Source organism: Procambarus clarkii, chromosome 83 (genome assembly GCF_040958095.1).
Source record: "Procambarus clarkii isolate CNS0578487 chromosome 83, FALCON_Pclarkii_2.0, whole genome shotgun sequence".
Taxonomy (NCBI): domain Eukaryota; kingdom Metazoa; phylum Arthropoda; class Malacostraca; order Decapoda; family Cambaridae; genus Procambarus; species Procambarus clarkii.
In genome coordinates, this window is record NC_091232.1 from 3,644,674 (window position 1) to 3,666,730 (window position 22,057).

The window sequence follows — 22,057 nt, forward strand, 5'->3', positions numbered from 1 at the left end:
CAACATTTAACATTGCAGATTAATATAGTAAGCACAGCATATAAGTGTTACAATCATTGGGGTAAAATTCTTGTAACTCCTAAGTATTCTGTCTATCATATCATTATCACACATCTAAACAATTTGAAGTAGTACACTACTTATTTCCTTATTTCTATAGTTATCAATAAATTGACACTCTAATACATAATGTTCTTTCAAGTTCAAGTGTGTTTATTGAGACAAGTTAAAAAAAATCTCAGAGTAGCTTAGGCTATTTCTACCCCTCCCCATATTTCAAGTCCCTCAAGGGGCGCACAAATTCAGTGAGTACAAATACAAGAATCCCATTTAACATTTCAGGTTAATATAGTACTATCTAAGAGTATAATAGTGTACATCCACCGCACTAGATTTTAACCCATTAACGCTCCAAGATAATATTCTCACTCTACTTTCATCCATGATTAATAATAAAACTATCTTTGCCCTGTCCGTCACATTCCATGAGATACGAGATTTTCTCAGACAGACTCTCCCAACACTGTAACATTTTTGCTTTCTCCTTACTTGCACAACAGCTACTAACATCAAAGGTGATATTATTCATATCTATTTTCTTTTTTACTTCTCTATATCGTTTTACTTTAACCTTTGTTTCAACATTTGTCACTACAGAAGGTTGAACACATGCTAACACTACTAGAAAGTTCATTTTCCTGACTATCCTCTATCATCAATACGTCATGTTCTTCCTTACTTTCTTCAACACTTGTTTCACCCACCTCGGGTATGGTAAACTCTCCGCCCCATCTCGGGTATGGTAAACTCTCCGCCCCACCTCGGGTATGGTAAACTTTCCGCCCCACCTCGGGTATGGTAAACTCTCCGCCCCACCTCGGATATGGTAAACTTTCCGCCCCACCTCGGGTATGGTAAACTTTCCGCCCTACCTCGGGTGTATGGTAAACTTTCCGCTCTACCTCGGGTGTATGGTAAACTTTTTGCCCCACTTCGGGTATGGTAAACTCTCCGCCCCACCTCGGGTATGGTAACCTCTCCGCCCTACCTCGGGTATGGTAAACTTTCAGCACTACCTCGGGTATGGTAAACTCTCCGCCCCACCTCGGGTGTGGTACAGCTGCATGTAACACCAGATTGCCTACATACCTGTATATGGCGTTGTAATATTTGGGCTACAATTGTCTTATTTCTGATTAAAATTTATTTTTTGTATTTTCTGACTAATATTAAACATATTATGCTTCGCGAGCGCTTTGGCCAGGGTTCGTATCCTGGCCGGGGAGGATTGACTGGGCGCCAATCCTTAACTGTAGTCTCTGTTCACCCAGCAGTGAATGGGTATCTGGTTGTTAAACGATTTGGCGGGTCGTATTCCGGGGAGGAAAATAAGGATTAAAGACGAAACTCTATGCTCCGAAACGGTATGCGTGCTAGTGGCTTTACAAGAATGTAAGAACATCTGAATATATATATATATATACAAACAAAAAATACAGTACTTCTGAAAATGTGCAACGCTTTCTCTTATATGGGCTGCGCGTTCTGTGCCGAAAAAAATACAGCATCATCAGCTTCTATGAATTTAAATAAATTGACTTTCTGCACATACTGCAAAACAAGCTTTGCATTTGTATATCAGACTGTACTTAATACTTGGGGACTGATTATATCTGTGTGCGCTCGTTGCTTCATATACAGCAATAATCACAGATAATTACAGTATTATGTATTGACTCGTCACAAAGCTTTTAGTCACGCTAACTTGTGTCTCTCTCCGAATGTATAATACATAAAGGATAATGTACCTAATCTCATTCCAATTTATTACATGTGGCGATTAAGTGTGCGTTGTCTTTATATGATACAGTATACATAAAGAAGTTGGAGAGGATAAGAAAGCGATAGTAATGGTGTGTAGAGGTGAGGTATCCGCCTGGCGCAAGTCTTAGATGGTAGTGGAGTGGAAGACGGGTCACTGGCTCACCTGGCACTCTTCTCCTTGTTTTAGGGCCATATCTGCCCTCGTGTGAGGTAATTATGCATCAACTTGGCACCACTTTAGGAGTGGAACGTGTTAAGTAATGAAAATTCATGTGTGAGAACTGAAGTTATATTTTATTATTGTAAACCATGATTGGACGCGAAGATTGAAACGACTTGGCATCATTTGTTATTAAAAGTCAATAATTTACGTATAATTAATTATTGTTATTGATTGTAATTACTTTGAGCAACTTTAAAATTGTTGCTAGTTAGCTTAGATATACGTAATGGTTGCACTAGATATATGTACACTTGCCGGAAAATTAATACTAATTGTACAGGTAATGTTGACAGCCAGCTGTCAACAATACCTGTAAGCACATGTACAAAAATTACAGTTTTGTACATCCTGTAGTAGAACATTTTCAGTAACTTTGTGTGTCTTTAACAGTTATAATGGAAATTTTCAAACAAGTTAATTTTAAAAGTTTTTCTTTTAATTTTGTAACATAACAATTTGAATCCTTGAAGTTCAAGTAGGTCTAAAAAAAAATATATATATATATATTTACTTTTTTTTGCAGGCACAAGTCAATATGTTGTACAGAGATACAGATGCTGAACATTGATTCTGTATAGAGATAATTAAGTATGGGAAAGCATATACTGTATATTGGAAAGCTGGCCAGATTGAAAAATATGTAGTAGTTCATGAGAACTAATTCAACAGTTGCTTGAATAATGTACATTTACATAGCCTAAAGGTTGTGAATATGTTGGATATACATCTGTACAGCTGTTCTCTTTATAGAACTTTCTCTCTGTTCTGTTATATATATATATATATATATATATATATATATATATATATATATATATATATATATATATACATATATATATATGTATATATATATATATATATATATATATATATATATATATACAGTATATAAACAGTGCTGTAGGTACAATGGTAATTACTAGTATAGGTTCCTAATTAATCACCCCAAAAAATGTACTAATTTAAACACCCAAATTAAGCTTAAGATATGCCCAAAATGCTGCAAAATGATTATTGGGTTTTAGAAAATGTAAATATTTACAATGAAATCACTTTAATCAGAGCCTCCATAATTTACTATTATTATTATTATTATTATTATTATTATAGTTCAGTCTCCTATACCTGCTTGATGGGGTTATGGGAGTTCTACTTCCTAAGCCCGGCCCAAGGCCAGGCTTGACTTGTGAGAGCTTGGTCCACTAGGCTGTTGCTTGGAGCAGCCTGCAGGTATAGACATACTGTATTTCCAACATAGCCACGGTCATTATGTTAGCTTAGGTTCTACTATAAAGATGATTTTCATATGTCTTGAGAAAATTATACACATTTATTATATGGTATGCCATGAAAGGTTTGAATAACATTACACTGTTCAGTATATAAAAATATATCTATTTTTAAAACTAAAACTAAAAAAAAAAAAAATTTGCTGTCACAAATCAACAATAACCAGCATATTGATCATCACTACTACAGGTATTACACAGCAAACCTTGCAAAAAACTATGTAACTTCAAAATATCACTTGCCTATCAGTTTTTCAACCAAAATGTCAGATCACTTTGTAAACATTTTGATGATATTAATGTACTACTTGCAGCACTAGGTACTAAACTATCATTCATTATTTTAACAGAAACATGACTAAGTGAAGACCATACCCAACTTTACAACTTAGCTGGTTATAAAGCCATTCACAACTGTAGGCCTAATAAAAAAGGTGGCACAGTTATCTACTGACAAAATACCTTCATTTGCAATAGTGTCATTAGTGATAGAGACGACTGCTGTGAATATACCTTTGCTCAGTTCTCTATTAAATCCCTTAAATCCTCTTTGACTATTGGAGCTCTCCATAGTTTTCCCATTACTAATATAACTGCATTCTCAGATAGCCTAAGGAATCTTATCATAAATAACAATCTCAACAAAAATCACATCATTCTAGGAGGTGACTTCAATATTGACCTTTGTCAACAAAATAGCCCTCAAGTTGACTACTGTATTTCCTAAACAGCATGAACTCCAGTATGCTAATCCCCCACAATCACCAAGCCCACCCGAATCACTAAAACATCTTCTGCTACCTTGGATCACTTACGGAGTTACGTAACAACTCCCCTTGCATCTGGTATAATCACTGACAGAACAACTGACCACTATCCTACCTTCTTCATAGCAAACATGAACATAACACCACCAGATATCAAGAAACTCACATTTAGGTTACACAGTGAAGCAGCAATAGGCAATCTCACAAATGCACTTCACAATATAAACTGGGAATCCGAATTCAATAATACACAAGATATAAATTCATTAGCTAACATCTTCCTTTCCAAACTCTAAGCCTCTACAACACTTGCTGTCCTCTCCTCACCAAGCAAGTAACTGCCAAAAGATTCAGCAATGCCTGGCTCACAAGTGGCATACTCAAAGCAATCAACAAGAAACATGAATATGAAAAAAATTAGGATTGGCCTAGTCACAATATTAGTAGTTAAGAGGTACTCATCAACGCTTACCAATATAATCATAAGAGCAAAATTTTCCTATTTTGAGAATAGATTCAAAGAATCAAAAGGCAACATGAAAAGCACATGGAAAGCCATCTCTAACATCCTAGGATCTAAACAACAATCACATAACCAGAAAACTCTCGAAGGATGGTTATACACCAGCAACAAATTTAGAAATGGCAACTGAATTTAATAGCTTCTTTTCATCATCACCTTGCCAGAAAAAATCTCACAGACTCGGATACATGTTACCACATATCTTACAGGCAGCTATCCAAACACTCTTCTCCTTTCACCAGTCAGCTCGACAGATGTTATGTCCATCATTCACTTTCTCACCAAAACTGGGAACATCAGTGAAATACCATCTGTGGTAGACAAGAGTGCCTCCCATGCCCTTGTACCACCTCTAGCCCTGCTGTTCAACAAATATCTAGGATGTCAAACCTTCCCTGATATCCTTAAAAAAGCACAAGTAATGCCAGTTCTTAAAAGAGGCAATACGGCAGACATAAACAATTACAGACCAATATCAAATCTACCTATATTATCAAAAATATTTGACAAAATTATTTACAAACAGCTCTACTCCTACCTCGTAAAATTCAACATACTAAGCCCTTGTCAGTTTGATTTCCACTCCCAAAAGAATACCAACGATGCAATTATTAGTCTGCTTGATATAATCTACACAGCCCTTGACAAAAATGAGTTCCCGACGGGACTCTTCATTGACCTGAGAAAGGCCTTAGATACTGTTAACCATAACTACTGTACCTCTTACTTAAACTCTACCATTATGGAATCTGAGGCTTTGCCCTGAACTATATTTGATCCTATCTTAGTGACAGACACCAATATGAAATAATCAATGATATAACCTCTCCCACTCTACCATTACTCGTAGGAGTGCCACAGGGCAGCATCCTAGGACCTCTCTTTTTTCTTATATACATCAATGATACCTGGTTACCTGGTTGATACCTGGTTGATGGGGTTCTGGGAGTTCTTCTACTCCCCAAGCCCGGCCCGAGGCCAGGCTTGACTTGTGAGAGTTTGGTCCACCAGGCTGTTGCTTGGAGCAGCCCGCAGGCCCACATACCCACCACAACCCGGTTGGTCCGGCACTCCTTGGAGGAATAAATCTAGTTTCCTCTTGAAGATGTTCACGGTTGTTCCGGCAATATTTCTTATGCTTGCTGGGAGGGTGTTGAACAACCGTGGACCTCTGATGTTTATACAGTGTTCTTTGATTGTGCCTATGGCACCTCTGCCATAGCCACCTCTGCCACCTCTTTAACTACTAATTTTGTATATACTTTATGCAGTTAAAGATGATGTCAGGTACCATAGAAATGGAAGAGGCACAGTCAGCAACACCAGTAGCATTTGCAAACCAATCACCCAAGCCTCAAGAAGTCGAGTGTTCAGAAAAGCTTATGACACAAGAATCAGCTGTCATCTCAAGTCCAGGTTAGAGGTTTGATTTATAAATTAGCTAATCAGATGTTATGTATATCATTGATTTTGGACAGGAGTAGCTAAACAATTATTGGGGAGTACTGTACTCTACAGTAGTTGTAGCAAAATTGGTGGTAGTATTAATACAGTAGATATCTTACTTATAATGTATTGAATTTACCTGAATTTACTCAAATTTATCGTTTGACCATGATTGGGGACAGGAAATCAGTAGCTTGGTAAAGGTTCCCCCCATTTTTCCTGATAATTTTTTCCTGGGTTTATGGCTTCGGCAGGCAGGCTAACATTTTTTCTATTGGTTTTACCGGAATTTACCTGAGGGGCAACTAATACTAGTGTCCTCGATGAGGACACGAAGCGGTCAGCTTGTCAAAGGTCGCCCCATTTGCCCTGATGATCTTTTCCAGCTGAATTTTAAAACCGAACAGAGGTTTTGGAGTTTACAGCTTCTGCCGGTAGGCAGTTCCACAGGTTTACAACCCTATGGGTGAAAAAGCATCACCTGTTTTTTGTTTCGCATTGTAACTTATTGGGCTTGAAGCTGAAGCCCTTTTTAAGTGTTACTTCGGATTTTTTAAAGAAGTTGTCTGGATTATTATCCTCCGATTGGTTCATCACTTTAAAACTTTCCATGAGATTTGGCCTGTCACATCTGCTTAGCAGTGTAGTTAATCCTGTGGCCCTTAGCCTTTCATGGTATGTGAACCAACATTGTTTTGGGATGATTTTTATCGCTCTGCATTGTAATTTTCCAAAGCAGATACCTGTATGTCCTTCTGAAGATGTCTCAATTCTATTTTTATTTATAACATGACAAAGCACCAGCCTTATAAATGCAAAGACTGTAGTTAAGGTACTGAAAAAACATTGGCATGAAATATCTCCTACTAAATTAACTGTGTATTACTTTCATATACTGTATTTATTTTTTGAATAATTTTAGTTGATTTATTAAAAAAATTATTTTATTTGTGTTGGACTACTTGAAACATAAATTGTACAGAATATGAATTTTTCAGAAGATGAATTTGTGTGGGAAGAATACTTGGAGGAAACACAAGGTGAAGCAGTTCCTCCTACAGCCTTTCAACATGTAAGTACAATACAGTACTGTACTTGTGAAAATAATTATTTTATAATAGATACATTAGAGTTGATGTATCCCAACACTCTGGAAACCTAGTTGTGCTTGCGGGGGTTGAGCTTTGCTCTTTTGGCCCGCCTCTCAACTGTGGAGACATATTGTTGTCTATTCACTTGTTTACAAATCTAAATATAATACTACCTTTTATCTACTGCCTTCCTTAACAGATATACAGTACTATATACCTATATACAGTACTATATACCTGAGTTTACCCGAGTAGGTATTTAACTGCAGCAAGAGTGCTACATATGAATACCTTCCTCAATAGGGTCCTGCAACACAGTAGTCTACGTCCTCGGCTCACAACTGAGTGAACCTGGTTCAATTCCTGGGCACAATAGAAACAGTTGGGCAACATTTCCTTGCTCCTGATGCTTCTGTTCACATAGCAATAAATAAGTACCTAGGAACTAGGCAACTGTTCTGGGTTGCATCCTGAGGAAGGTCAATAGTTGGCATAGGGTGATCTTGATAAGGCCAACAGGTGGGACTGTGGGAAACAAGAATGTGAACTGTATGCTTTACTCACATCAAGTAAATAGCAATGGAATATTGTTGGTTGAAAAATAGGCAAACATTTGAACAATATCTGTTACACAGACTTCACACTGGAGGTACTGTAATACTAATGCTGTGTATGGACTATGTCAATATTAAGAGAGGTAACGAATGAGCTGTATCATTCTAACATTGAGTATGGTTTCAGATGTTCAGAGTTTGATTATTGTTGTGATGCAACAACTGTCATTTCCATCCATAAAACCCCCTGATATGGCTCATTATTCACATCCAATACTATACTGTAAATATAAACACATTATTTGGGTCCTATATATGGTATACATGGTGTCTCATGCAACTTGTCAGTGTGCAATGTGATGCATTTCAGGTGGAGAAGAGCTTAGAATCTGGAGTACTAGAAGATCATTTGGTAGAGGTGGTTCACCCTACACTCACACAACAAGGAACCGGATACTGGCTAACAAAAGTTGTTACTACATGTGGTCCACTGTTAAGGTAATGCATTATACATACAAAATTGTGGTCATTATATATGATTTCTGAGGGGAGCCCCTTCGGCTCCCTGGAGCTATCGGCAATATATTAGACTAGGGATTTAGTCAATGGAGTTCAGCCTACCGGGGACCACGAGCCAGAACCTGGCCCTCCTCAGAGAGGCACAAGGAGCAATGGCTCTTGGAAAACCTCCCGGGAGTGCATCATGTGATGTGTCCGGTTGCGACTACGCTGTGACCTGTGCACCTCAGCTTCTGTGGCCGGGGATGTGCTTTGGGTTGATCCGGTTTCCCTCGTTCCCAGTTCCAGGGCTCGGGTCTCCCAGGTCATCAACAGGGTTAAGTCTAGCTAGCCTGCAGTTTATCCTTGTGCCCATGACATGCATAAGTTTGCTGCTTTGGCTACCATTTTGAGCTGCCAGCCCAGTCTTGGGGGTTCCAGGGGGGCCATTGCTCCCTGTGCCTCTCTGAGGGGGCCAGGTTCTGGCTCATGGTCCCCGGTAGGCTGAACTCCATTGACTAATGCCCTAGTCTAATGTATCACATATTAGCCCGATCACAAAGGAGCCTCTGGGGCTCATTCAGAAAATGGCGTTTCATTACATTCAATGCTAGTTTTTTATTAACTATAAAGATAATTAAAAATTCTGCCTGTTGCTGCCACTTTAAGGAGTGTGAACAAAAAAAAAAATAAACAAATTAGTCAATCTTTTGCAAATTAATATTGCACATAGAATAATTCAATCACTTTTTACTTTTTTTTACAGATTGCGGTATGTAACTCAGAGTTCATTCAATATAGAATGCTGGCATGAGATAGCAAATGGGGGTCTCCACCCTGTAGGTTGGTGCAGTCATCATAATATCCCTTTATCTTTGCCACCTGAACTCACTTCTGTTTTATTAGATGATGACAGTGTAAAGGAAGCCAAAGAAGTAGTAAAACAAGTTCAGCAAGAAGGTACATCAGTACCGGAGGAAGCACTTGACGTGGAAGGCTATACTGCAGTGGACCGCATCAAACAAGGAATGAAAGTTGAAGTATGCATCTTGTTTTGGATATACAGTATGGTGTATAGTACAGTACATATATGTATAATTTCATGGCCGAGATTTCACACACGAGTTGGCTAATAGAACATCATTCATCTTATAGGTATAAATTTTTTAACATAATGAATAGAAAATCATTTTTGAAGTATAGTAGCTCTCTGAGTAATCGTAATTATGATATTATTGTTTTATCTGCTGAAATATATTTGTCAGTTCAAATAAATAGGAAGTAAAACATGTAATTGGAAATATAGTGACCATCTCTCTCTTGTTGCCACTGCACTGCTTCAGTATTGCAACCAAAGTACAGTATGCTGAGAACATGTGTATGCAAAGATGTCTAAAATATAAAATGGGCATTGTATATTAATTTGTCACAACATTAAAGGGTTTAATAATCTCTGTGAGAGTAATTATGTCTAAGCCAACTTTTAACTGATTATCTTGTAACTACATCTTCAGACGCCAATGGACTAGTATTTATGTATCCTTTAATAAGGATACTTTATGATTTCTCCATTTTTTCTTTTTTCTTTTTCCTACTGAAGGTGGTTTTCACTTATTATCTCTAGAAAATATTTGTGGAAAATGGTTCACATTAGTATTTTGAACACTAGACATATATTGGGGGCTACATTTTGAAGCAATATGTAGAATCTCAGAAGAGACATCAAGGTATAATTTAAACAAAACAATCCTTGCAGTTTTGTTTCCAAGGAAAAAATATATAGGAGCATGGAAAGCATGCATTAGTTTTCCATTTGTTGACTATTGACAGGACAATGAATTATGTAAGGCTTTTGGTAGAGTTGGTTGATCAGAAACCATACATTTTAATATGACCGTTGCACCCAAAATGTACAGTTCATCCCTATTAACAACACAAGGACCATTCCCAGATTCAATCCAATCTGTATTGATAAGAATAAGAAAATGGGTCTTTGGGATATCTATAAATACATCCCTATTTTCACCAGTTTAACCTTAAAATTGATTTGTGTACACTTGATTTGTATGATGTCTTCCAGAAACATGACCCTCAAAAACTGTTGAAAAACTCTATAGAAGCTAAAAGACCCATTTCAGACTTTATAGGAGTTGCTGGAATTTGGAATAGGAGCTAATCCTTGTTTTAAAAGGGGATAAGGCAGTGGAGCAAACCATGACCTGCCTATGACAGCCCTACCACCTATGTGTCAGCTTCAAAAATTGGATGAGGCTAACCCTAAACATCTGGCCTCCATCCTTGGACAGGCAGATATACATCCTCTTTTATAGATATAGATAATGTCTTATATAGTCATAGTGTATACTGTAAAAGTTCACTAATCCAAAACCTGCCAATCTGGAAAATGCCCTAATCCAGCAAAAATCATGTCTAAATAATGTTATATCCCTTTCCAGACAATGTCCGTACAATCTGGATGACCGGATATTTTTCCAGATACAAATAAACAGACAGAGAGTTTACCATATATGTGGTGTATAAGTCAACATTTGAAGCCTAAAAATCTCTCCAAAACCAAGGATCGACTTGCCACCGAATATAAAATGTGAACCTTTCTCACTGAGAGATAAACACGTTATAATAATAATAATAATAATTTATTTTCAAGAAGGTACAATGGGTTGGTGAAATTACATAAGATTGGTAATTTTACATTCATGCAAAGCCACTAACACCCATAGCATTTCAGGCAGCAAGTGAAACAACAGGCCTAACACTCATTGTACACCACCACCACAAAAGGAGGTGGTCAAGCAGGGTTCAAGCAAGCTGGGAGGCTTCAGGCAAGCCGGGAGGCTGGAGCGGGTGTGGGTGTGGTGGGTGCTTGGAGTGGGTGTGGGTGTGGTGGGTGTAGGCACCTGCCTGCCTGCCCACTTGTCCTGCCTCCTATGAGCCAGGAGGCTCATAGGAAGCAGCCCCACCCACCCAGCCCCACACACTAATTATAGTGTGTGGAAATTCAAATTATGTTGGTTGTGGTACAAAAAGTTTTGGAAACGTTCACTTTTGGACTTCTCTGATCAAATGTCCTTTTGTCCGGATGACAGGCCCATCCGGACGGGGATCCTTCCCATATACTCCGGACTAGCTAGCTAATACCTGTACAGTATTGGCAATATTTTAATCATTATCATTGTCCCATTTCACCACTTTTCTTGTCAAGTCACACAGTCGCTGCCAATAGCAAGACTCCAGGCTCAGTAGTGACCTATTAAAAGTTTTAAACTTTCCCTGACATGTCATATTGGAGTTAGAGAAGACACTGGAGAATATTCATTCTAGCCTGGAAAGACTGCCAGACATCACATTTCCAAAAAATTCCAGAACCTTTTCAAGTGCTAACTTGCATCACAGTACTGTACTGTAATATTATAGAGGCAAACTTACTAACACATTTCATGCATTAGTTGAGTAAATACACAAGTGGAAGTGATCTGATACAAACAGGTATTGCCTCACATTGGTTAAACAGCCTTTTGTAAATTCTTCTATTCTTATGTTACATATTGAGCCTGGATGTAAATCCAATTAGAGGTTGACAACATATATTTTGATCCTTCATATCCCTTTAGGTATTATTTGATGGCAATCCACTGTGTGGATGGGTAGCAACTGTGATGGATAATATTGGTGGTCGTCTTCTCTTGCGTTATGATACCCCAGACTGCTCTGCTGATACATTCTGGCTCTTCTATCAGCATCCACGTCTGTGCCCACCTGACTGGATTCATCATCAGGGACCACTTTGGAAGTAAGTAAACAATAATACAGTTATTTATATTTACATATCATATGTACTCATGTACTTACCTAATTGTGCTTGTGAGGGTTGAGCTGTGGTTTTTTGGTCCCACCTTTCAACTGTTAATCTACTGGTGTACAGGTTCCTGAGCTTATTGAGCTCTACCATATCTCCATTTGAAACTGTTTATGGAGCCAACCTCCACCACATCACTTCTTAATGCATTCCATTTATTAAGTAGTGTACTCTTACACTGAAAAAGTTCTTTCTAATGTTTCTGTGGCTCATTTGGGTGCTCAGTTTCCACCTGTGTCCCCTTGTGCGAGTATCACCCTTGCAAAATAATGTCCTGATCTACCCCGTCAATTTTCCCTGAGAATTTTGTGTAGTGATCATGCCTTCCCGAACTATTCTGTTTTCCAGTGACATGAGGTGCAATTCATGTAGCCTTTCCTTGTAACTTGTACCTCTGAGTTCTGGGGTGTATTGAGATGTATTTTATGCATTGATCAGTTCAATACACAAAGTTTTAACCGTAGTTAAAACTTTTACTCTCGCATGCTGTACAGCCTCAAACCTTTCTTCTCTAAACTTCCTAATGTTAATTGCTACATAAATTTTGTAGCAATTTTTTAAGAATTACAGGTTGGCTTAATGATTATTAATATGGTTACCATTATTTTTTGTCATCCATTTACAGCAAACTTGCCCATTATTCAAAGATCAACTCACAAGTGTGTGACCAGTATTCTCAATGCTCCTACAAGTGATAATTAGCAATACAAGGAATGACAGTATTCTCTCTCCTAATTGCATTATTAAACTTAGTTACCCCACCCCCACCCACCAATACCAGATGGCACTACCTGCCACCACAACAGTGTTGAAGCTGGTAACCTTTCCTTGTGCCGTCCCCTGTCCTTGGTGTATATGAGTTTTTTGTGTGCTTTTAACTTTAGCTGTCCATCACAACTGTTGTAAGTTTGGGGGTAATGTGAATTAAAACAGTAGTTTATCATCACTCACAGACTGAAGTTAGCTGAATATGCACGTCCCAATACACATCCTCTGGGTAGTTGTGGAAAGGATATAGAGGTGCATAATGGGTTCAGGAACTGAACTGCATAGGTGCTACTAACCCTTCCAACACCTGTGATGGAAATGGGGGTTACCTGTGTGTACAGCATATTCTCTGCAGCAATACAGCATTCTATACAACAAACTTCTCAATTTCCATTTTTTTTTTAATTTCTGTACTTACTAATTGAGATATTTATTACCCGTCGTTTATCGAGTTTCTACAAACTAAAATTACAGTATTGTACAGGTTTGTTATAATTATGAATGGACCCTTGTTTTATCCCCAAACAAGGGTCCATCCCTAATTATATAACTCTGGATATAGCTTTAATGTATATCTAGTTCCCAAAATCCATTTCTATCATTATCCACCACCACCCACTGGATTGGTATGGGATGCCAAATAAAACATGAAGCACTGACATTTAGACAGAAAAGCCAAAGAATGTTCATATATAATAATTTTGCATTATATTTTAATCAGATACAGCCACCCAGAGTCATCTTCAGCATATGAATATGCAGAATGGGCTGCTCTCTTGGAACTGAGCCGTGATGATGCAAGACACTCACCTATACCGGTCTCTCTCCTGGCCCCCAAGCTGACTCCTGATATTCATCACTTCAAAGCTGGAATGTTATTAGAGACAGTGCATCCTTTCAAACCATACTCTGTGCACGTTGGCAGAATATCTGAGATAATTAATTCCTATTTCTTCAGAATAGTTATTGATTCTAATACATCAGATGAAGAAGTTTCCTGGGTTACACACATAAATGATCCATTGATATTGCCATGTGGATTTTGTAAAGATAATAATTTGATTTTAGAAGTGCCTAAAGATTGGCTAAGTGAAGCAAAATTTGACTGGGATATTTTCTTGAATTCATCTTCATCTTTGTGCACTGAATGCGAGATGTTCCCAAATTATGAATCCTCAGAAGACCAAGGCTTTTTACCTGAGATGAGATTAGAAGCCGTAAATCCACTTGCCCCCAATCAAATTTGTGCAGCAACTGTTAAACAGACATGTAAACATTTGTTGGTGGTCCAGCTTGACTCAGTACCAGACTCAAAGCCAGTAATTCTAGCATCAACAAGTCAGGATATTTTTCCAACGGGATGGTGTCAGACCAACAATTATCAACTTCAGTTGCCAGCAGAATATTTTCCTCGAGCGACAAGTCATGAAAATTCAACGTCGGTGAGTTTTGATAATTCATATTTCTGTATTTGGTTTTTGGTTTATGGGGTTTGTTTATTCTTTTCAAATACAGTACTGTATTAACAATTTAGGGCTGCAAGAATACAGAAGTACTGTAGTTCACTTTTAATTAGAGAACAGAACATAATGAAGAGTTCATATACACACTAAATTTACATCCAGTGGTATTTTCATTTTTCTTTTTATTAATATGATTAAAGATATTTTAGAGCACTGTTTTAATGCAATTAGCAATGTGTGATCATAATGATGTGATGATGTAATCATTTTATGATGTGAAGTATTTTTTGGTGGTCAAGTAAAATTATACAAGTTTTCACCTAACACGTTAGCTTATGACTGTATTACCCTATTAAAATGTTCAGAATGATGGCTTTCATCGGCTAATTTTATTTTAACATTTGCTGTGTAGGAATTTTCCTCCTAAAAATATAATTTTCATTGTTTTAATTTCAGGAAATGAGCCAAGAGACAAATAATGAGAATTTACAGACTACGGAATCAGTTTTGAGTGGGGGAGGAAGCCAGCGGTCTCTCTGGTGCCCTAGACTGTATGTGAATCACTGGTGCTACACCGGTCCTTATCTCAGTAAATCTAAAGTTGGTAAGAGTGTGTTTTTATTCCTTTATACTGCAAGTCATAAAATTACTTTGGTCATGAAAATTTAAAAATTAATAATTATTATGTTTTAACATTTTGAATGTATTTTGGCAACTGTAATTATATAATAGTACAATTGGAATTCTTAATAATTATGGGTAGTATAGCTCTTCATGTACCTTATGTCAGTGAGGCGCATGTTTTCAATGCGCTCAGTGTACTCTCTTCTTTTCAGAATGGAATATGTCTCAGAACTCAATATTTTTATGGTTTACAGTTACTGTACTAGTAATTACCTAAGTGTAGTTACAGGATGAGAGCTACGCTCTTGCATGCATTTAATTCCATGTGGTTATGTTCTATTAAAAAAAGAGCCACAATGAGTGTTATGGTACAGTACTGTACATGGTGGTATATATAATTCATCCCTCTTCTGATGAACAGCTATGATAAAACATATCTAGTTCATAATCAAATTATCATTTAGATTTTTTAGTTGAGTATGTATGATTTATTTTCTTAAATTGAGAGGTGCTTTATAAAATCAACAAAAATTTATGCATCTATTTTTAGCAAAGCAGTCTCAGAGTGTAGGTCCAGGGTCAGTAGAACTGGTGCTACGTGAAGTACTCTCAATGACCATCAATGCAGCGTACATACCAACACGAGTTCTAAGGGAACTGGAACGCAATGGTCCTGATCCACAACATGTCTGTTCGACTTGGCATCTCACACCATTTAAAGCAAAGTAAGTTCTGCTATCCAAACTGATTCCATTTACACTGTTAAACCTTAAAATCCTTTCTCTTTTGCATTTGCATTTTTGTTTTAATGCAGAAATTTTCTCATTAACTTTAAAATGGCTGATGTGCATTCCATCTTTTAAATTTTCTGTACGAGGTTTGTAATCCATAAATTATATAGGTGTGCCATAATATTAATAAATTAACCAAAAGATTGTTTTTGTAAAATAGTACTCACCAACACCTTGACTGAACCAGCTTTATAGATTACATTTCTTATTTCTCTCTTTTTAAGATTCAAAAGGTATACATATACGGCAAATATTCCGGTGGCCACTACAGCAAATGATATAAGTGACTTCTTATACTCCATTTGCCAGACTTTACAGTGTTGCCCGAATCTGTGGTCACATTCACTGACTGGAGAAAATTGTCCTTTGATCTGCACATCTCAAGTAAGTTTTGTCATGAGAGGTTAATGTAGGCTTGTAACTTCTTGTATAGAAATAATTTTGGTAGACTAATGAACACTAACCATTTGTTACTATTTTATGCCTCTTAGAATTCAACTACAATATCTGAATTAAACTACATAGTGCTGTAATTAGGTTAATGAAACTTAGCAACTTCGAGACTTAGCAACAAGTACTTGGTCCCGTACTGTAGAAGTGTATTTTGCAAGCACTGGCTGTACTATATATGTTAAAAATTTCTAAGCTTATCTATGAAATTTGCATTCTTAAAACTTTGCAATTTGTAATTTTAAATAAGCAGTACATTTTGGGAATATGATATTGTAATACAGTACTGTATATGATAAAATCAATTGGAGCAATGTGGTGACATGAACCAGCAGTCTGGGTACTCCCAGCTGCACACCTTACCCCTGTACCATGACATGGTGAAGGTTATACAGCATCAGATTCCACTGAATCCACAGGATGTGTGGAGGCTCCTACTGAAGCTACTCTACGTTTTTACATATAATCCCCATGCACTCTGGTGTAGGTAAAAGAGTTCATCAACCAAATGCTCTCTTCAAATACACAAGGAAATCACACAAACATGTGTTTTCAAGTCCTCTCAATGTTCCAATTGATTTTCTCATTGATATATCACATTAATGTGATTTCTTTGTGTATTTGAAGGTAGCATATGGTTGATGAACTCTTTTTTTTTTTTTTTTTTTTTTTTTTTTTTTTTTTTTTTTTAACCTACATCAGAGTGCATGTTTTTTTTTTTTTTTTTTTTTTTTTTTTTTTTTTTTACTTACATCAGAGTGCATGGGGGGTTTATATGTAAAAAATGTAAACTGGTTTCAATAGGGGCCTCCAAATGTCCTGTGAATTCAGTGGAATTCCAGATTTGAGAAACCTTTACACGACATCTTTACCATGTCATGTACAGGGGGTAAAGTGTGCGACTGGGAGTACCCAGATCACTGGTTTGAGTCGCTGCATTGCTCCAATTGATTTTCTCATTGATACATCATGTTAGTGTGATTTCTTTGTATAATACAGTATATGTCAACAGATGACAATTCAAGGCAATCCATCATCATGTCCCCGAGGTCGGGGAAGAATCTCCATAAACAAGGGTGTCAGAGGTGGTCCAGGAACATCAAGAATTATTCATCGGCGTAAGAGGGGTGGTCGAAAGCGTCTGTTTGTACCTGTACGAGCAAACCGCCTCTTACAAACTAAATCACTGACGAGTAAGTTTATCTTCAATGATTTATATAATAAAAACAGAATAACTAAAACACTGTGAAAGTTTATAATGCTATTAATTTACTCTAAACTACTACATATGTAAGGCACTGAAACAAATGCTTTTTCTGAACTACATACCTCATTTCTTAAGGTAAGTAACATCTGTTGTGTCCAATAAGCAGGATCATACATTGTCAGGCAGAACAACATATAGCTGCCTGACAGTTTTGTCAGGCAGCTGTAAACAAAATACAGAAAACTTGTAAGCAGGTCCTTGCAGGATTATAGTTATGCTTGGAAGTCAGTAATTAAGATTCAACAAATTATTTCAGAATAAAGTATAGTATACTTACCATGCTGTATTTCTATGTGATTTTGGTATCAAAACATGCCCAAAAATTTGTTCTATTGCTTTAATACTGTAATCATAATAATTGTGGTACAAAAATAATGAAAAGCAGCAAAGATAGGAATTACTGCAGACCTTCCACTGCAACATTTCCTGCTAAAATTCATGGTGTAACACAAATAAATCCATTCAAGTAGAGTTGTACTTGTCTGTTTAACACTTTCTTCTTGGTATTTCATGTTCAATGATTTGTTGGGTGATGTAACTTATAAAGTAGCAGTATGAAAATCTTTGGCAAAATGAAACATTGTAAGATCCCCTGCTTTTACCTCAAGCATGTGGCTTTGTACAGGATCCCTCCTCACCGAGTGGTTCTGTCAGTAATGATTCTTTCCCCTGGTTATCTCATGCCAGGTGGTGTGTTCTTCACTGTAAAGCAACCTTCAAGTGCCCTCTGCAGCATAGATGAGTTTGTCCATTTGTCTATCCCATGTTTCTTCCATTTTAGATTCTTAACTTTAGTAGCAGGCAATTGAGATAACTCAGAAACAAGTCTTGAGATATATAAATAGCACCTTTCATAGTGGACCATTTGGCTGTTTCTGCCAAAAAGTAGGAAACCTTTGGTTTCCTACTTTTCCTGTGGTCAATATCCTTCCTTGTATGACGGCATATATGGAATGGTTTAGGTGTAGGGACATGGAGGTGTGTTCAACCACCTGATTGCAGTTTCTGAAGGAACCCAAGCAAGCCAACAACAGACAGTAGAAACCCTCACATTGTTGTCACTTGTGATATTTAAGGAGGAATGTGGAAGGGCTTTGAATATTATAAATAAATACTGACAGTTACTCCAAGATAGGTTGAATGTTCTTCAGTGACTCCTTGACTCCTTAGTACTATTATGACCCCTGCAGTTTATTGTGTTGCTGGTGCTAGTACATTACTTTATCTGTGTATGATCCTGTCCTTTGCACATAATGTATCTTACATACCTTTTTATTTTTATTTATTTATATATACAAGAATTCTTACATTCTTTTAACTACTAACACGCATAGCGTTTCGAGCAGGTCCTTAATCCTAATTTTTCCTTGGAATATGACCCGCCAAATCGTTTAACATCCAGGTACCCATTCACTGCTGGATGAAGAAAGGCTACAGTTAAGGATTGGTGCCCATGGCATCACTGCACCATGGGGACTGTTACTACCTAAGATAGGAGCTGAATAATCAACTCAGAAATGCAATTTTTCATATATTATTACTCAAGGGTAGATTTCTTTCCCAACATGATGAATGTAACTTAGACCTAACACCAACAGTAAGTAATGTATTGATTGATAACATTAATTGCCTTGTGAACTTTTTTTATAATTTTTAGAGGATGGGTAGAATATGCCTAGAATATATGTGACTTGAAGGAAAAACTAAAATTAGTTATAAAAAATATATTTTTGTGGCATACAAAGTAAACAGAATTGGTTAGTGGAAGGTAACCAACATCCAAAATAGAAGAAACATAATATGTATGCTTAATGGACCATGTTATGAAAGGTTGTTTGGATCAGACAATAAGCACCCAAGGGAGAGGAATCATTTTTAAGTAATAAAATTAACTTTGTATATTTGTTGCAGCTCCATCAGATGATATATCAGAGGATGTTGAAGAGGAGGAAGATGTTGAAATTGAAGGTGATGATGATGATGATGTTGTAAGTGGTTCTGATGAAGGTGATACAAGCTCTCGTAGTTCACGTCCCACGAGCCCCCTCTTAGAACATGGCCTTACCAGTAGACGTCGACGAAGAGTGTTCCCACGGCTTGAAATGCAGACTAGAGGAATTAAATTGCCTGACTATGCATCTCAAATGAAGATGAGACATGTAAAAAAGAAATATGAAGTAGGAGAAGCATCATCTAGTGCTTCAAGTTGCCGTGAAGAACCCTTAGAGCGTAAAGAGCGAATGAGAAGAGATCGAAAAAATGAATATCCAGATACAAATTCTGGGCTAGAACCTGCAGCTGTTACATCTGATCCACTAGAATGGACTGTACACGATGTTGAGCAGTATGTTGCAAGCCAGCCTACAATTTGTCATCATGCAGTCAGATTGCGGGAACAAGAGATTGATGGACGTGCTTTCTTACTACTCAACCTTCCTACTTTAGTACAACATCTTGGCCTTCCACATAGTTCAGCAGTTGCACTTGCTCAGCACATATGCAGAGTTAAATTAGCCCATTTCCTTTATTATTACAGAGCTGAAGCATGACCATCATTTTCATACAGAGGAATAACTATTATTGAGCAATCTTAAATTTCTTAATTTAGACAAGACATTTCATATGATTATTTATAAATATTGATAAGATAGTCTTAAGAGTTGAAAACAAATATGTATTTTTAATTTATTCAGTATATGTATGATGTTTATTTATTAACGTAGGCTTTTCAGTTGTGTTTTAGTCCTTAAACTGCCATGAATAATAATTTAGTGATACTTTGGATTTTTCTGATGCCAAAATTTGTGAGGTGTAGTTTCATGTCAGAAGTCATCATACTTCTGGCCATCATCCCTAAAACGTTGATAAACCAGTGAAGTATAGTTTGCACTTCACACGCTCAACCATCCTGGCAAAATCACTGCCAGGAGTGCACATGCCATTATACTATATATGGGAAAATGGACTTAACACTTTCGCTCGGAGATGACGCAGCATTGCGTCATCCGTTTACTGGCGGTAATGCCGGGGATGACGCAGCATTGCGTCATCCACTTTAAAAATTCGCCAAAAATCAGGTTTTTATCCGATTTTTTGGGGACTGGTTTTAAAATGTGCGCCGATGTCTTCCCATTTTCTTTGTTGAGCCTCGTGGCCCTCAGGCGGCTTGGCACACGCCGTGGGCCCATTGTCTTTGCCCCACTGTTGTGACCAATGTCGCCTCCCCTCGCATCTCAAACGTGTGAACATTTCGGCTATTTTCCGTGGCTATATTTCTTACTGCGGCTTTAGAAACTATCTACGCTTACTCCACGATGGATAGTAATCATGAACAAGGCCCTTCCAGGAAGAAAATTGCGAAAGAAAGGCTTGAAAAGGGTGGGAATTGGGAGTGTAGCAGGAAGGCCTCTGAGCGCTCACTCATGGCTAACGCATGGCCCGTCTTCAACTCGTCGGCGGTTGGAGCGTGACCAGGTTTTTTTTTTTATATGCTAATGTTCCTCTGGAGAATTTTATTACGAACCCATTGAGACCAAAATGAAAGACCTAGGACAAAAATTGAGGTGACCAGAGTGAAAATAGTGAAAACATTTTATCCCGTTTCCGCGCTCCCGGGTAACTCGTTCACACTTTCTCTGCTGCGGGTAATTAGCCGGGCTTTTGGAGTTTATATGCATTTAGTGCTGTAGAGAATTTTATTGCGAACACAATGATACCAAATTTAATCTCGTAGAAGGAGAATTGAGGTGACAAAGTTGAAGAGAGTATACACTTTTCGGAATTAACGCGCGCTTCCGTGACATGCTGGGGCCCATATCGCCCTGTCGAGGGGTGGCGCGCGGGGTGAGCGAAAGTGTTAAGATATAAAGTTTTTTAGAAGCAAAATTTCTTTTATCAGAATAACCGAGTGAAAATGTATTTTCACTGACTGCTGCAACTGTATATATGTGATCTGTGACAAAGTGTGTACGTTGCCTTTAATTGAAATATAAATAATTTAAATGTAAAATTATTTATATTTAGAATTTTGTTCCTTACAATTCTAATTACTCTTATAGTTTTATAAACAGAAAATCAGGATTGGGGTAACTTATTATTTGTTTGGCAAGTTAAGGATTAAGAAATGTGTATATACAGTACATTATATGTGTATTTTTTTCATCTATGCATATTTATTTTCTATTGTCTGCTTTTCTGTACATATCAATTTTTTTTTTTATCAAGTATGCCATATGTATTAAGTTTGTTATTTTATGTAAATTTTTACATATGCAATATGTTGTTACTTATGCATAACAATTAAATAATTCTTAAATGATTACATTTTTTACACAAAGGTTACAAATGTACAAAATTTGTGATTTTGTCTACAAAAGTTAATACGTATACATTTGTATTTCAATACAGAAATTTTAACGTCCACCTATTGAGATTTAAGTTTGCAGCCTTAAGAATTGACTAATATATATATATATATATATATACACACACACACACATATATATATATGGGTGTGTGTGCAATTGGTGCAATTGTAGGGACCCAATGCCTCAAAGAAGAAAATAAAGAGTATGTATTCGGAGAAGACCATGTGGATTC

The 22,057-nt window shown here is 37.1% G+C and overlaps 1 protein-coding gene across 1 annotated transcript; it reads left to right on the forward strand.

The window, feature by feature from the left end:
* Positions 1-1,894: 1,894 nt before the first annotated feature.
* LOC123768750 (scm-like with four MBT domains protein 1) lies at positions 1,895-20,076 on the forward strand. Its single transcript, XM_045759497.2, has 12 exons — positions 1,895-2,034; positions 5,901-6,045; positions 7,074-7,147; positions 8,091-8,218; positions 8,985-9,258; positions 11,851-12,029; positions 13,585-14,305; positions 14,783-14,930; positions 15,501-15,675; positions 15,966-16,125; positions 17,204-17,384; positions 19,370-20,076. The coding sequence occupies exons 2-12, from the start codon at positions 5,907-5,909 to the stop codon at positions 20,005-20,007; spliced, it is 2,817 nt and encodes a 938-aa protein (XP_045615453.1). The 5' UTR covers positions 1,895-2,034; positions 5,901-5,906; the 3' UTR covers positions 20,008-20,076.
* Positions 20,077-22,057: the final 1,981 nt, after the last annotated feature.

What these genes read in the sequence shown, in the direction of transcription:
- LOC123768750 (XM_045759497.2), top strand. Translation starts at nt 5,907, where the DNA reads ATGATGTCAGGTACCATAGAAATGGAAGAGGCACAGTCAGCAACACCA. An exon ending in CTCCTACAGCCTTTCAACAT is followed by an intron (nt 7,148 to 8,090) that starts GTAAGTACAATA and finishes GATGCATTTCAG; the next exon opens with GTGGAGAAGAGCTTAGAATC. An exon ending in ACAAACTAAATCACTGACGA is followed by an intron (nt 17,385 to 19,369) that starts GTAAGTTTATCT and finishes TATTTGTTGCAG; the next exon opens with CTCCATCAGATGATATATCA.